Source organism: Eptesicus fuscus, chromosome 8 (genome assembly GCF_027574615.1).
Source record: "Eptesicus fuscus isolate TK198812 chromosome 8, DD_ASM_mEF_20220401, whole genome shotgun sequence".
NCBI lineage: Eukaryota > Metazoa > Chordata > Mammalia > Chiroptera > Vespertilionidae > Eptesicus > Eptesicus fuscus.
Window position 1 is genome coordinate 102,013,703 of NC_072480.1, and position 13,807 is coordinate 102,027,509.

Here is a 13,807-nt window from a genome sequence, read left to right on the forward strand (position 1 = left end):
TATAACAGGAGCCTGTTTTGGGTGTAAATTCCTTCCGCATGGATGGAGGGCATGGACCCTGCGGACAGACGGGCCGCCTTGAACCTCAGCTCTCACTCCTTAGTTGTGCGATCTTGGTAAAAGCACGTAAACCCTTAGCACCTCAGTTTCAATATCTGTGAAATGGGGATGATAATAGTATCCACCTCAGAGTGGTCTTGTGAAGATTAACGGGGCAATGCGTATAGTGTTTTTACAACAGTGCCTGGGACATCCAAAGGGTTTAGAGTAGCATTAGCCATCATTATCATAATCACCATCATCATCCTGACTACCATTATTATTATATACATTATGTACTACATAGCTATAATGTGTCAATAAGTAATGACTAGCGTGTGTGTGTGTGTGTGTGTGTGTGTGTGTGTGTGTGTAACAAATGTGATATAGCAGACATGCCCACCTTTATACTGCCATCTTATCTAGCTACACAAGAACAACTTTTAAATATATTTTTATGTCACTTATTTTCAGGGATTGATTAGTAAACACTTATTTGCTTTTTGCTTACCGAGTCATTTAAAGTAATGGGAACAATGAAAATTTGAGAGCTCCTGTTCAAATTTTGCTTCCTCACAGCTGTGGGGCTTGTACGAATTATTTGCTTATAAAAGCCTCAGTCTTGTCACCAATAACTGGGAACTCCACTTATTTTCAGGGTTGTAAATCATCAGGAGGGTAAAAATGTGCCTAGCCTGCAGTGAGTGGCCACACAAATATTTGTTAAATATTATTGAACAAGAAGAGTTAAGCACAGTCCCTGCAAAGCTAGGGAAGTCAACATCCATAGGTCTGTCCTCAGTCTGACTTCACCAGCCGTGAGGGAGAAACAAGGGTGACTTATGGCATCTGCTCTCAATGACGGGAATACATATTGAAACAGCTTCCATATTGAAATATTAAAAATGAAAAATGGATGGTTCTTGGCAAATGTGAGTTGAAGACAGATGACCTTGACATTCAGGCGGTGGGGTAGAGGGAGGAAATAAAGTACTTCTCCCTCAGTATTGGCAGTAGCCAGCCCGGAACGCAGCCTAGCATTTTATCGAGGACACTGCAGTGGGCTGTGCATGGGTGACTTGTGCGTCCGGCAGAAAACCATAAGGAACAGTTGCAAATGGAGGGATGGCCAGACTGCTCACAGCCAGAGGAAGCCCAGCGTGAGCTCCAGGCCGTGAACCTGACAGTGAGCACTGGCGGCAGAGGTCCAGTAGGATGTAGGTGATTTGTGTCACTCGAAGACTCGAGTGTGTCGATATTCCTGGAGCCATGGTCTGTCATCCAAAGAGACCCTATACTGTTGACAATAAAACTTTCTTGGGCGAACATTTGCTGGCTGTTTCTGGTACATACAGGACTTGAGCGTGTCTGTATTGTCTTTGATGAATGGAGAGAAGGTCGCAGTCAAAGGTCTCTTGCTCAGGACTAACACCCCAAAATATCTGCAGATATCCAGCTCCCAAAAAGGGACAATGCAGAAGTCACAACCCCACTGGGAGTCGGGAGTGGGGAAGGAAGTGCCTTTATTGGCTTGCCTGCTTCCCACTGCCTTTCAGTCGTTGGTGTGGATTACTGGTCCAGGCCACGGTGAAGAATGAGAGCAGTTGTCCATCTGTGAGTAGTCTCCTCCTGGAGACAAGAATTTGTAGGTCACCTTCGATGGTCTCTGGAAATGTGAGAGTAGACGTTCACATATTTTTTCACCCATGAACGTGCTTGCAGGGGAATGTATAAGCAAGAAGGCCAACATGCTTATTACAAAGCTGAGGAGACAGTCTTGTTTTTCCGTGTCATTTCTCTGTGCACCACATTGTGTAATCAGCTTTTTCAGAGGATTTTCCCTATCATCTGTGTCTGCGAGAATATTCAAAGCAAGACTTAAAATCGGTATTTCAAAACTCAGGACTTCTGACAAGCTGTAGCTTTGCCTGACATGTACTTCCTCCCTCCCTCCCTCTTCTCTCTCTCTCTCTCTCTCTCTCTCTCTCTCTCTCTCTCTCTCTCTCTCATCTCTCACTCTCTCTGTTCCTATTTATTTATTTTTATAGGCTTGTCATTTGCAATATCCAATGTGGTGTGTAAGGTTAGGCTTAGCTGATATTTCTAAATTATTAAACTTTAGTTCAAATGAATGGAAGAAAAAAAAATCCATCCTTCAGCTGAGGTATAAGCTATGTCCATTGTCACTAAGGTAACACTAAGGCTTTATTCAGAAATGAAGGCAACCTGACATGACCTGCCTATGGCTGTGCTTAGTACTGAATGACTTGTCTGTGTGGGTGAATGTAGAAATAGAAAGACCAAAATTCAAATCCCAGTTCCTTCATTCACCAGCTGGGCCGCCATGAGAAACTCGTTCAGCCTCTGAAAGTCAGATCAGCCTATGCCTTCCAGAAAAGCAAGAACACTTTCCCAGCTATGAGCCGGAGAGCAGGCTCGCTCTCCTTGCTGTGGGCTCCCGTGGCTCCCGTGGCTCCCGTGGCTCCCGTGGCTCCCGTGCCCGTGTTTCCGTATCAGTTTCACATGTCGCACAGATGGAGGCTTTGGACCTGCCTGTGCTGTTAGGCTGCAAACATCATCACGACAGGGAATGATCTCTCTTGCCTACAGCAGGTCCCTAGGCGTGTGAAAGCCTTGCGTTTTATCGAGGACAGCTGCAGTGGGGAGTTTGATGCGTCCTGCCGATACTTAAGTTTAGAACATCCGTGGTCATTCCAACTCTTAATGGTCATTACAACTCTTAAGAGTTGGATGTTCTGCGAATCAATTGTGTTATACAATTGCACAACGTCAAAGAATGTTCTGCTACTTTGACCATTTAAAAAATTCAAGTGTTTGTGGTCATTTTAAGTCTCTTTGGGAAAATCCTATGTCAGTCCATTTCTGACCTAGAGCTTACACCAGCGGTAAAACCAACTAAGACACTTTTTTTTTGAGCTAGTGATGGATCTGCGTCTGAGACATTTGAGGAAAAGACCAGTTTTTACACAAGGCTCATGGTGGTTTGTCCTGTGTGCTGTGTACTTGGTTCATATGACTGTTTCCACACGTCCTTTTTTCTGTGTCTGACCCACGGACCTTGACCACGGTTTTCCATTTCCCTCAGTTGATGCTGACTTTGAGATCCTCAGCTTGCTATTTGATCCATAGCTATGTTTCCTTGTCTCTATGTTGAACCTTGTATCACAAAGATGACTGATTATCTATTAGAGGAATATGTAGATATTTTCTTGGCTTATGTAATAAAATGTTTATAAAGACAAGATGAAGTGTTAGAGAAAGTGCCAACTCCAAACTAGGATGAATTAGGAGAAATGAGGACTTCCAACAGGTTGAGGTTTAGTGGGCGATGTGTCTTCTAGCTAACACAGGAAAATGGGGATATATATTATAAACATTTCCTGGACAATATTTGAAAGGGAAATTGTGATGAACATTTGTTACCATATTTTTAAGCTAGCTATTGAATGCATATTTTAAAATAAATGACTAAAAATAGAGAGAGGGGAGTACAATGTACAATGTGGTATAATGAAAAGAATGTGGTATAATGAAAAGAATGTGGTATAATGAAAAGAATGCTAGATGAGCCATCTTGTCATCTCATGTTACAGGTCTTGAAGGAGACCAAGCAGGAAAACATTGTCCATTCTTAAGGCTCATAGAGTAGCTTTTAGAATTCATAAAGTTGGTCTATAACACTGTCAATTGTTTCTCTTTCTTTTTTGTTTAATGTGTTTTTGTTGATTTTTAGAGAGAGAGGAAGGGAGAGGGAGAGAGAGATTTCTCAATGACAGAGAAACATCAACACCGATCAGCTGCCTCTTGTATGATCCCTACTGGGGATCGAGCCCATAACCCGGGCATGTGACCTGACCAGGAATCAAACTGTGACCTCCTGGTTCATGGGTCGATGCTCACCCAGTGAGCCACACTAGCCAGGACCGTTGTTTTTTTCTCACTAGTTTTCAGATAGTGGGTTGTTAAAAATATTATTAGTTCAAGACTTTAAAAAAGAACAATTCTAAAAATAACAAAAATCAACCACAGCAACTCAAAGAGGGGAGAGGAGAAGGGCAGTTCGTGCTTCACGGGGTCAGAGTCTCCCTGTGGGAGGATGAGAAGTTCTGGACATGGCTGGCGGCAGTGGTGACTGTACCTGCTGCCCCAGGACTGTGCTCTGAGCCATGATCACAATGGTCGTGTCATGTGTGTCGAGTGTGCTTGACCGCAACGGAAGACTTGACTTCGCTCTGATGGGTGGCTGCCATAGGAAGCTGCGTGCACACGTTTCTCTTCACGGGTCCATCTGGCTAGCATTGGAGGTGGTTCTTTGTACATTTAAACACCTGCATACGATGCTGTTGTCTTCTGTGGGTGACGATTTTGGCGTGGAGACGTCTGTCTGAGACGAACAGTGGGTCACTATCGGAACCGGGTGCTCGGCTGCGGTTTCCAGGAGGAAAACAAGTCACGGCTGCTTTTCCCCTGGTCTTGCCCCGTGCCTTCCTGTCCCTTCCATCCCCCTTCGCTCCCCCTCTCCTGTGCGGGGCGGGAAGAAGGCCGAGGCCCGAGGCTGGAGCTGGAAGCTGCTGAGACACTCGCGAGGACAGAGCAGCAGGAAACGCGGCCTCGTCCACAGCCTCAGACAGGACGTCGCGGACATGGGTTGCGAGACTTCCTTGGTCCTTGACTGGCCCATGCCTTGGTGTGCCCAGGTCTCAGTTTTTCCAACATAAAATGGGAGGAAATAGTATTTTCCCTGTTTCTTTTCACAAACGGCTCCATGCACACGCACGTGTTCTGTAGGTTGTGAAGTGTTCTAAGAACTTAAAGTGGCTTGGTTTCTATTGCTTTGCCTGTTAATGGTCTGTTTCACTGGTGACCTGTGAGGTATGCCAGGCGCAGGGCATGTCAGGAGGAGCGCGCGGCCTCTGCAGGGGGGGAGGCGGGGGGAGCTCAGCTGCCTGTGGCCGGGGCTCGGTGCCTTCCTCCTGACCCCTGCCCTGAGCAAGCGGGCCTCTCACCAACCCTGGGGCGCAGATGTGACTAGGTTTCCGATTTATTTCAATTATCCTTACCTAGGGGCTCAGCTCAGCTGACCAGATTAAGCAAACGCAGGTGATTTACAGAATCAAGAAGACGAGCCATCCTTTGATGAGAAACCCCGAGAAAGAAAATGGGATGTTGCACAAGACGCCTCTTCTGAACAGTTGCTTTTGTAATGACTTAGAGGGTGATGTGTAACATGCTACTGACCCACTTTTTAAAATGGATGTGAAATATATTCTTTAATGCCAGAAGCATACAGTAGATATTCTTAGGCTGTAAAGTGTTTTTGATGAAGGGGAAGGAATACAGTGTGCCTGTGTGCATGTGTGTGTGTGTGCGCATGTGTGTATGTGTGTGTGCATGTGTGTGTGTGTGTGTGCATGTCTGTGTGTGTTTCTCTGTGTGCTTGCTCAGCGATGGAAACAGAGACAGGGATTCTTCCTCCTTCATGTCCCAGCGAAGGTCTGCTCCCCTGAAAGAGACGCTGTTTGTCTTCTCACTGCACCTCTGTGCAGCGTGGGGCCTGGGTCGTGCCCTGCCACTCAGGGGCTGCAGCACAGATGCGAGCTTCTGGCCAGCCTGCGAGGCTGGGATTTGCATTCCAAATCAGGCTGCAGACGCCCATTATCAATGGCTTAGCCCCTTGTTCCTTCTCTAGAATTTCTTCCTCCGCCTTCCCCAGGAATGACCCCTGAGACCATTCTCTTTCAAGAGATTCCCATTAAAGTCAGCAGTTCTGGTGGGCTGTGATCAGAACAATAAATGACAAAGACAGCGATAGATGCTTTTATGGGATATGGGTGTTTTTCTCCCTTTCCTTGAGGAGTCTCGTGGCACTGAGGAAAAATAATTACTTAAAACACATCTTTCAGGCTTAAAGATTTATACTTAATTCTTTTGAAAGCCGTATCATTCTATATCCTTTTAAATCTGAAAGGTGTGAGCTTACACGTCCTCTCGTAATAATAACCCTTTGCAGACTAGACCTGGCGATGGTATAACTGTAAGCTTGGGGGGCACTCTTTAATCAGATTAACTAGCTCCTGAGTGAGTGGAAGAAAGGAGGGCGCCTTTTGCAAGGTATGTGGCTGGGGAAGCCACTCCTGCCGCATTGAGAGGGACCGGCTCTGGGCTTGCCCACTGTGGTGCGAAGGGGGGTTCCGGGTGGTGGTCGCTTCCTGCAGGAGGCCACCCCTCCGTCTGTTCGCAGCCCAGCCTGCTTCCCATTTAAAGCCCAGAATTCAATACAGCCCTCTATGCCTTTCCCCCAATTTAAATGCAAAGCGAGGCGTATGAATCATAGAGTCCCCGCTCCTGGGATCCAGACCAGATTTCCCCCCAAAACTCTCAGGCTGCCTGCGTGCCTCCCTGCCTCCAGTGCTCCACAATGGGCAGCTTTGAGAAGAAAAATTGATAATCTTCACGGAAGAGTAATTTGAATGAAATTGCACTTGACAGCCTGTCTCCAAGCAAACAGGAGGCGCGAGGAGCCGGGCTCAGCTCCGGGGGCTTGGAGCCTCTGCGGTCGGAGCCTCCCGGGAAGGAGAGCCGCCCGTCCCCCAGCATCTCATTGAGCTTCTGATTAATTCCGGGGACCAGACTCCACAGAAGAGCGGTGGCCATGGAGGAGAATATGGAAGAGGGGCAGACACAAAAAGGTACTGTGCCGGCGGGCTTTCTCCGGAGCAGGCATTGTGCTGAGCTCCCCGTCTGCGTTAGGCACTTGCCAGGAGGTGACGGGTGCTGCTCCCCGGGCGGGCATTCCGGTCCCCTCTCCCTGGCCTCGCTTGCAGGCCCCTCTGGCTGCGCGGTTGCCATGATTGCGAGTCCCGGGGAGCTGTCAGGTGGCAGGGATGCAAGCGTTGCGCTGTGGCCGAGGACAGTTCTTTAGACCCGTCTTGGTGAACCGTGTTGGGTGCATGTTTTCATGCTTGGCGAGCTGGGGCCAGGGATGCCTGGTGTGAGCACAACGCAGTCTTTGGCGCTGGTCGTACTTAGATGAGACATCTGGTGATGTAACCCTCCTCGATGCCTCTGAGAGGCCATCTCCTAGAACAAAGACCAGGAGTCTGTTTATCCCGGTTTGGTGGGGACACCTGTTTTAAAAATCTTTTTTTTTTTTTTTTTTGCATGTTTGCGGTTAAAATATAGATGAAGCCACGGCTCGCCCGTTTCCAGAGGGCACCGACGTTAGGTTTTCCTGCCTAAGGACCTGGCTGTCGTCACCTCTGAGTGACACACGCCACGGGGTCTTCTGATGCTTTGTTACGCCTGTGTAGGTCCATCTGCCCATGTACGTTAACGGGGAACTGTCATTTTTATAGGTTGAGAATGGGCAAATATTGGCAATTTAAAGCGATGCAAGCACCCCTGAATGTGTGTGCGTTGAGTGGTGGCTCTGAAGGGACCAGCTTCACCCGGGGGAGCAGCGCTTCCCTCTTGTCTGCGTCCGGGCTTATGTAATGTCACAGGGAACGCTGTGTGTTCTTAGAATGAAGCAGGAGCACAGGCAACACATACATGAAGGCAGCATGCAAGAGTAGTCTTGAAAGGATCCAGGCATCAAACCTGATTTCGCATGTGTATAAATGCATTATTTTAGAAGATGCCATATTTTACATGATAAAACAGCCAGTTTGGAAGCACAATATAGTGTTTTTATTATTCTGAGCCATTCAGCTTTGCTGGGTCTCTTACACACATGCGCGCGCACACACACACATACACACACACAGAGTCCATGACAATAAGTACATAAGGATTTTACATAAGCCATAGAGGGAGCTAATAAAAAAGCCCGTGCCTACATTTTTGTCATTAGCATGCTTGTTAATGACAATCTGTACTATAAACAAAATAACCTACAGAGATTCCATGTGATCTCTCTGTTAAATGTAAAAACAAAAAAAACAAAAAACCTCAACTACCTCTATCATATGAACAAATAGCTTAAGTGTTCGTCAGTGATTTGAAATGGTGAGTTTTCATGGTACGTTCCATCCTTAAGAGGCATCTCCATGCCTGTTTTACTTTAAGAATAAAATACTTCAATATCTTTTCATTGCACATAATAAGATAGCTTTTTTGGCTAGTCAACTTCTTTAAGGGAAGATAAGCTGATAATTTTAAATAGAAAGATGCTATTCATTACACTCAATAAAGCCTTGAGATAAATCATGGATTGTGGTAACAGGTTGAATGTGTCTGAGCAAGCCTTGGTAGATGCCGGAATGAAGAAAAATGATGTAATTAGTTGTTATTTTTTTCCCAGGGAGCATTGACAGTCTTTCCCCTGTGGGGGTGGAGACAGCGGTGATGTGATGGGGAAGAGTCTGTCGCAGTGGGCTCTTCTTAGCATTAAGATGTGCGCACTTACATCAGGAACAGCAGTGGAAAACAATTTTTAAAAAATTATAAGAAAAAAATTTGTATCATGGTCTATAAGTATATAGAGATATACAGTTAAAATATCTCTGGTTACGCTTTTTTTCATATTTGAGAAGAAGATGATTTAATTCTCTCCACACCTGGTGGTCTGTTCCTCTCGACTCTGCCTGCGACGCCGTTTCTCGGTAACTCTGTTGTTGGGGAGTTGTCTTTGAATATTAAGGCTTCCTCTGCATCCTGATGGGATCTAAGTTGGAGGAGCCACCTGACAAGCAGGTGGACTCTCAGAGCTTGGCCAGGAGTCTGGGTGGACAGGTTGAACGGCCCATCTGCTTTCAAGGGGAGCCATGCTTGGCGTCAGCTCCTCTCCTGTTTTTCTGACCTGCACAGGCTTCTCTTAAATAATAGTTCAGATACCACACAAGGTTCTTCCATCTGAAAGAGGCTTCTCCCCACCCCCTTTGCAATGAAAGCCTACTCTTCCCTGTTACAAATGGGAAGGACTCAAATCCATGTCAGTGCTGACCCGGATCACCTTTCAAATCCAACCAGAATGTAAAATGGAAGCTGACAGTCTCATACACACACTTAAAATAACATAGTTGATGCTTAAGAGCTCTAAAAGGTCTTTCATAAGGAATATCTTTCTCTTCATAATGAGATTTCCCTACCCCACTTAATCTGTAAAAGGCAATTGATGGCAGTCCTAACAATTACCCTAATTTAACTATATGTGCTCGGCCTGGGAGAGAGGATGACTTACAAGTACGGTGACTTCACAGCCACTGCTCACGAGCCCCTGCCTCGGTGTGACGCGGCACTGGGGTCATTGCTCTGTCTCTCCATTCATTTCTGCCCCCCTCGCCGAAGGTACAGATCTACCTCGTCACACTGAGTGGGAGTCTAGTCTTTAAGAAGCATATGTTCTTGGTAAAACATGTCTTCTAAATGAAAGCCAATTACTTTATCTTGTGTTCAACCAAAGCAACTGTGTTCTGGTTTGGAGGGGAAAGAGACAAAAAGAAAAGCAGCTGTTTTGAGCATGGCCCTTACGTATGGCCACCATAAACCTAGCATTGTGGGCATCAGAAATTGAGATATGTGGTCACCAAATCAGGACAACAAGGGCCCCACTTAGAAGGGTTGGCAAGGTCCATGAAGAGGTCTTTAAAAAGATGTAAAAAGGTGTACACTTATGACTCGGAGACATGTGATTATGTCTGGAACATGAAAATTATTTAAGGGTGTCTGATCATTAGTGAATTAGTGAATGCATGTTCTGGCCGCCTGGGAAGTATGTGACACCATAGATAACCTCAGTGACAGTGTTTCCAGATTAAGAGGAGGTCACCAAGGTAGGAATCAATGATCGATGATCAGAATTGATCAAATTATATAGACGTAAAGGAGAAAAAAATATGCACAGAAAGAGCTCTCAAGCTGGAATCTTCATAAATTGACTAAACTGTCCCAAAGAGCCAGAAACCTCATTGACCTCATTATTGAACGTGAACATCCTATGAAGCAAGCTTCAGAATTCCATCTTATGTACGGAAATTTTCTGATCAGCCCAAAAGATAATGCACGGTGTGACTCGTCGTGTTTTTCTAGCGTGATTAACCAGGCATATGAACGTATGTCTTCAACTTCTCAGGATGAGCAGTCAGCCACTGACCTCTTCTCCAGCACATTCCCCAGGGAAGCAAGGCTCGGTGACCCTTCAGGGCTGGGTCACTGGAGGAAGGAGAAGATCAAACTTGGTGTGAACCGGGCCAGCTTTTCCATCTCAACACCCAGCACAGGGCCACCTGTTCGTGGTCATTATTCATCCTTAGACCAACACCACTAACACATGTCTTGTCAGCATACGCTTACCTTTGAAAACCAGCAGGAATATCTAGATGGAAGGACATTGGGTCTTAATGTCTATCTCATATTGACAATACTGTACAATTAAATTTGAGTGTCTGCTCATAAGTACTTGCTTTACATTTTACATTCTACATTTATATGCACACATCACTATAAAGGAGTCTATTCACAAAAACATATGTATCATATTTAGGGGCTGATTGAAAGTCTTTTTGAACATTTTTTTGACCAGGGTTATTTTTGCCTTGAAAGAGGACTTTGGTGCCTCACCCTTCCTTAGCCAGACACCATCCCTTGGAGAGACCCCACTATAATAAAGGAGAAGGGAGGCGCTTTGGCTCTATGACACCAGATGCGATTGGTCAACCTAGATTGCTCAGTGATTCCAGTGCCAGACAGTGGCCTGAGGACTTGACATAAATTAACTCATTGACTTTTCACAATGACCTTAAGTGGTTCTAATACTGAGGAAGCTAAAAAGTCAAATAGATTCATTAACTTGACCAGAATCCCAGAGTAACAAGTATTAGATCCAGGGCTCCATGCAGTCAGACTAGACTGGGGCCTGACTTTTAACAATACACTGAGCTTCACCGGACATCGGACATCCGTAATGGCTTGCCTGCCACACCCCCTTCTCAGTGACTCTGCCTCATCCACACAGGTCTACTGCAGGAGTCAGCCGCACTCTGTAATTTATGGCTGCATTCTTTATCACCTGCGCTGGCTTTTTTGGCCAGCTGTGCACAGCCTTCCCAACAGCAGCCAATCCCTAGGTGAGCCTATAATCTTGGCTCAAAAGAAAAAAAAAAAAAAAAAAGCTGGGTCTATGGGCTCCTTTCTTGAGAATTGGGAAAAGATGAGTCTCGGTAGCCCTGACAGTCTCCTCATTCCTCCACATATTCTTAGAGTGACCATGCTGCCCATCCTCAGGTAACCTGAGTGAATCCTTGTTCTTTGCAATCAAAAGACCCCAATAGAAGACCTCTTCATGTCCAGATTCTGTTAGCAGTCTTAGGTAAAGAGGCTTAATGTTAAGAACTTTCCCCCCAAGTTTAACCTGCAAAGGGGCAGCTGAACCAAATGCATACTTACTGTGAACTTAAATCTCAACTTGACACTACCTTTTAACACATTCTAGGTGATTCCCAGACTCGAATAATTAGTTTACCCTAAAGCCACTACCTACCAGTAACTAAGTATTGGTAGTAAAATATTTTGAGCACCATTGCAAAGAGATTAAAGAACCAGAATGACTCAAAGTGTCTGCTTTATTAACAGAATTAGAAACTTTAATAGCATGCTATTGAAATCAATAGACCAGTGGCTAGGAAAATAATAACAACATCAAAACGATTTGAATAACCTTAGAAATGGAAGAATTAGCCTCCTTTTGCTTCTTGGACATTGGCTACTTACAGACCTGTGAAAAGGAGGACTTGTCTTGTTTGTCTAGCGCCATGTGGACACATTTCACTTCAACCATATTGTCACCCGCCACCTGACAATATTGGATGACAAAGCTGGACGAGACGGAGATTCAGACTGTGTGCAGCGTTTCGGAGAAACCAGTCCCACCATTTGCAGCTGTGTTCCTACTTGCATGCAGTGCTGGGGGCTAAGGAATGAGCTCATGCTGTCACCAGGGTGGTTCTGACACTTGTCAGTGAGGAAGATTAGGTGTGTTTTTCATAAAATTTAACAGAGATTCCAAGAACTTCTGCATTGCTCTGGTTATTGTGACTTCTGTGGTTTAGATAATAATGATTTAGAATTTTTTTATCTTATATTTTCACTGGATCAGTTGCTAATTAATTTTTTTATAACGTTGGTGCTATTTGTCTCAGCAATCCAAAATGCTTCATACACGTTCTATCATCTTGTTAGGATAAAGCGTGTGTGTGTGTGTGTGTGTGTGTGTGTGTGTGTGTGTGTGTTTAACAATATCATTAAAATGAGTGTATTCATCTTTTAGAATGAAAGTGCTTGATATAGTTGCTTCATGAACTCTTTGAATTTAGGGAGACTGAGAAGTTCGGTGCTGTAGTCTGAGATAGTCACACAGAACATACGTACAGTGATGACTACAAGATGGTTCTTAAAAGCTAATCATTCTTAGAAGTTAATCCCAGAGGTAACGGCACATGTGGGATTTATGAAGTGCAGGAAGTACGTCCAGTGTCCATTTTGGCCTCCATTTCCCTCTACACATACACCCCTCCCCGTGCAGAAGGTTTGACAATTTTGTTTTCCGTATCCAGGGCAGACTGCCTGGCTGCGCTTCAAATCCCTTTGGACAGCGTCCACACGAACAGGTGGCACAGCTGTGGATTAGCTGACAGTGTAAAAATAAGTCTTGTTTTCCCCTGAGTTCTCTCTCCACATCGTGACCATTGTCTCAGAGAGTCTTAATCTGAGGGCAACTTCCTCCTTTGTCTGTGAAAATAAAAGGAAAGAACAACAGAAGATTATGATTTGTTTTCTCTTAAGTTGTGAGTGGGAAATTTGATGTGGGTCACAAATGAAAGTCAGTGGAGTTCACGGGGGAATTACGTTACAACGTGAGAAGACCTGAGGTCAGAGGAGAAAGGAAGGGTGGCTGTTGGCTTCTAAACGAGGAACGTGAATATATATCAGCAACGTTGGAACATTGCTGCTGTGAATAACTAGATAGCTGCTCAAAGGAAGAACGACATTTTGACACATAGTTTAAATGGCTGAATGTTTTGGGGCTTAACTTACATTATATGAGAAAGAGTCATCTTTTCATTTACCTGCCTCAACAAAAGAGTGATTGGATGGAATCTATTCCTGAGAATTATGCTAGGAGTACCAAACATATTGTTCACATTGCCTCCCATCATGGAACATGCGTGCTTTTTTTTATTATTATTATTCTCAAGTACAAGTAAAGCAATTGAAAATTTTGGCTAATTATTATTTTCCACTAATAATAGAAATTTCAATGTTTTGGCAAACAACTTATCTGTTATTTTAATGTAATTTATTTCCCCCATTAGAAGGATTCTTTGAATGAATGAATGAGCTATTCTTTCTTAATAAAATAAAATCTGGAAGAAATACTTTATAATCATTTTTATTTTTATTGTTACTTGATGAGAAAAAAAAGTTCTAGTAAATAATTCAAATAAGAAATAGTACTTGGTCAGATTCCTTTCCCCAAAGAGCCATTTCTTCTCAATTTTTTGTTGTTGTCAATCCCCATCTGAGGATATTTTTTCCATTGTTTTTTAGAGAGTGGAAGGGAGGAAGGGAGGGAGGGAGAGAGGGAGAGAGAGAGAGAGAGAAACATCAATGTGAGAGGGACACACATATATTGGTTGCCTCCAGAGGAACCCTGACTTGGGCCTGGTATCAAACCTGCATCCCAGGTAAGTGCCCTTGACTGGGGATTGAACCCGAGACCTTTTGCTCCTCTGGCCAATGCTCTAACCAT

General features: G+C 44.6%; 1 protein-coding gene across 2 annotated transcripts in view; it reads left to right on the plus strand.

The window, feature by feature from the left end:
* GPM6A (glycoprotein M6A) overlaps positions 1-13,807 on the plus strand; it is a 186,276-nt gene that overhangs the window by 91,554 nt on the left and 80,915 nt on the right. Inside the window, exon 1 of one of the 2 annotated variants that reach the window (XM_008151881.3) lies at positions 6,691-6,749. The exons of the other annotated variant lie outside the window; for it this stretch is intronic. Within the exon in view, the coding sequence (XP_008150103.1) occupies positions 6,713-6,749 (37 nt within the window). The 5' untranslated portion in view covers positions 6,691-6,712. Of the gene's footprint in view, positions 1-6,690; positions 6,750-13,807 lie in introns of those variants that run through there. 2 annotated transcript variants of the gene reach the window in all.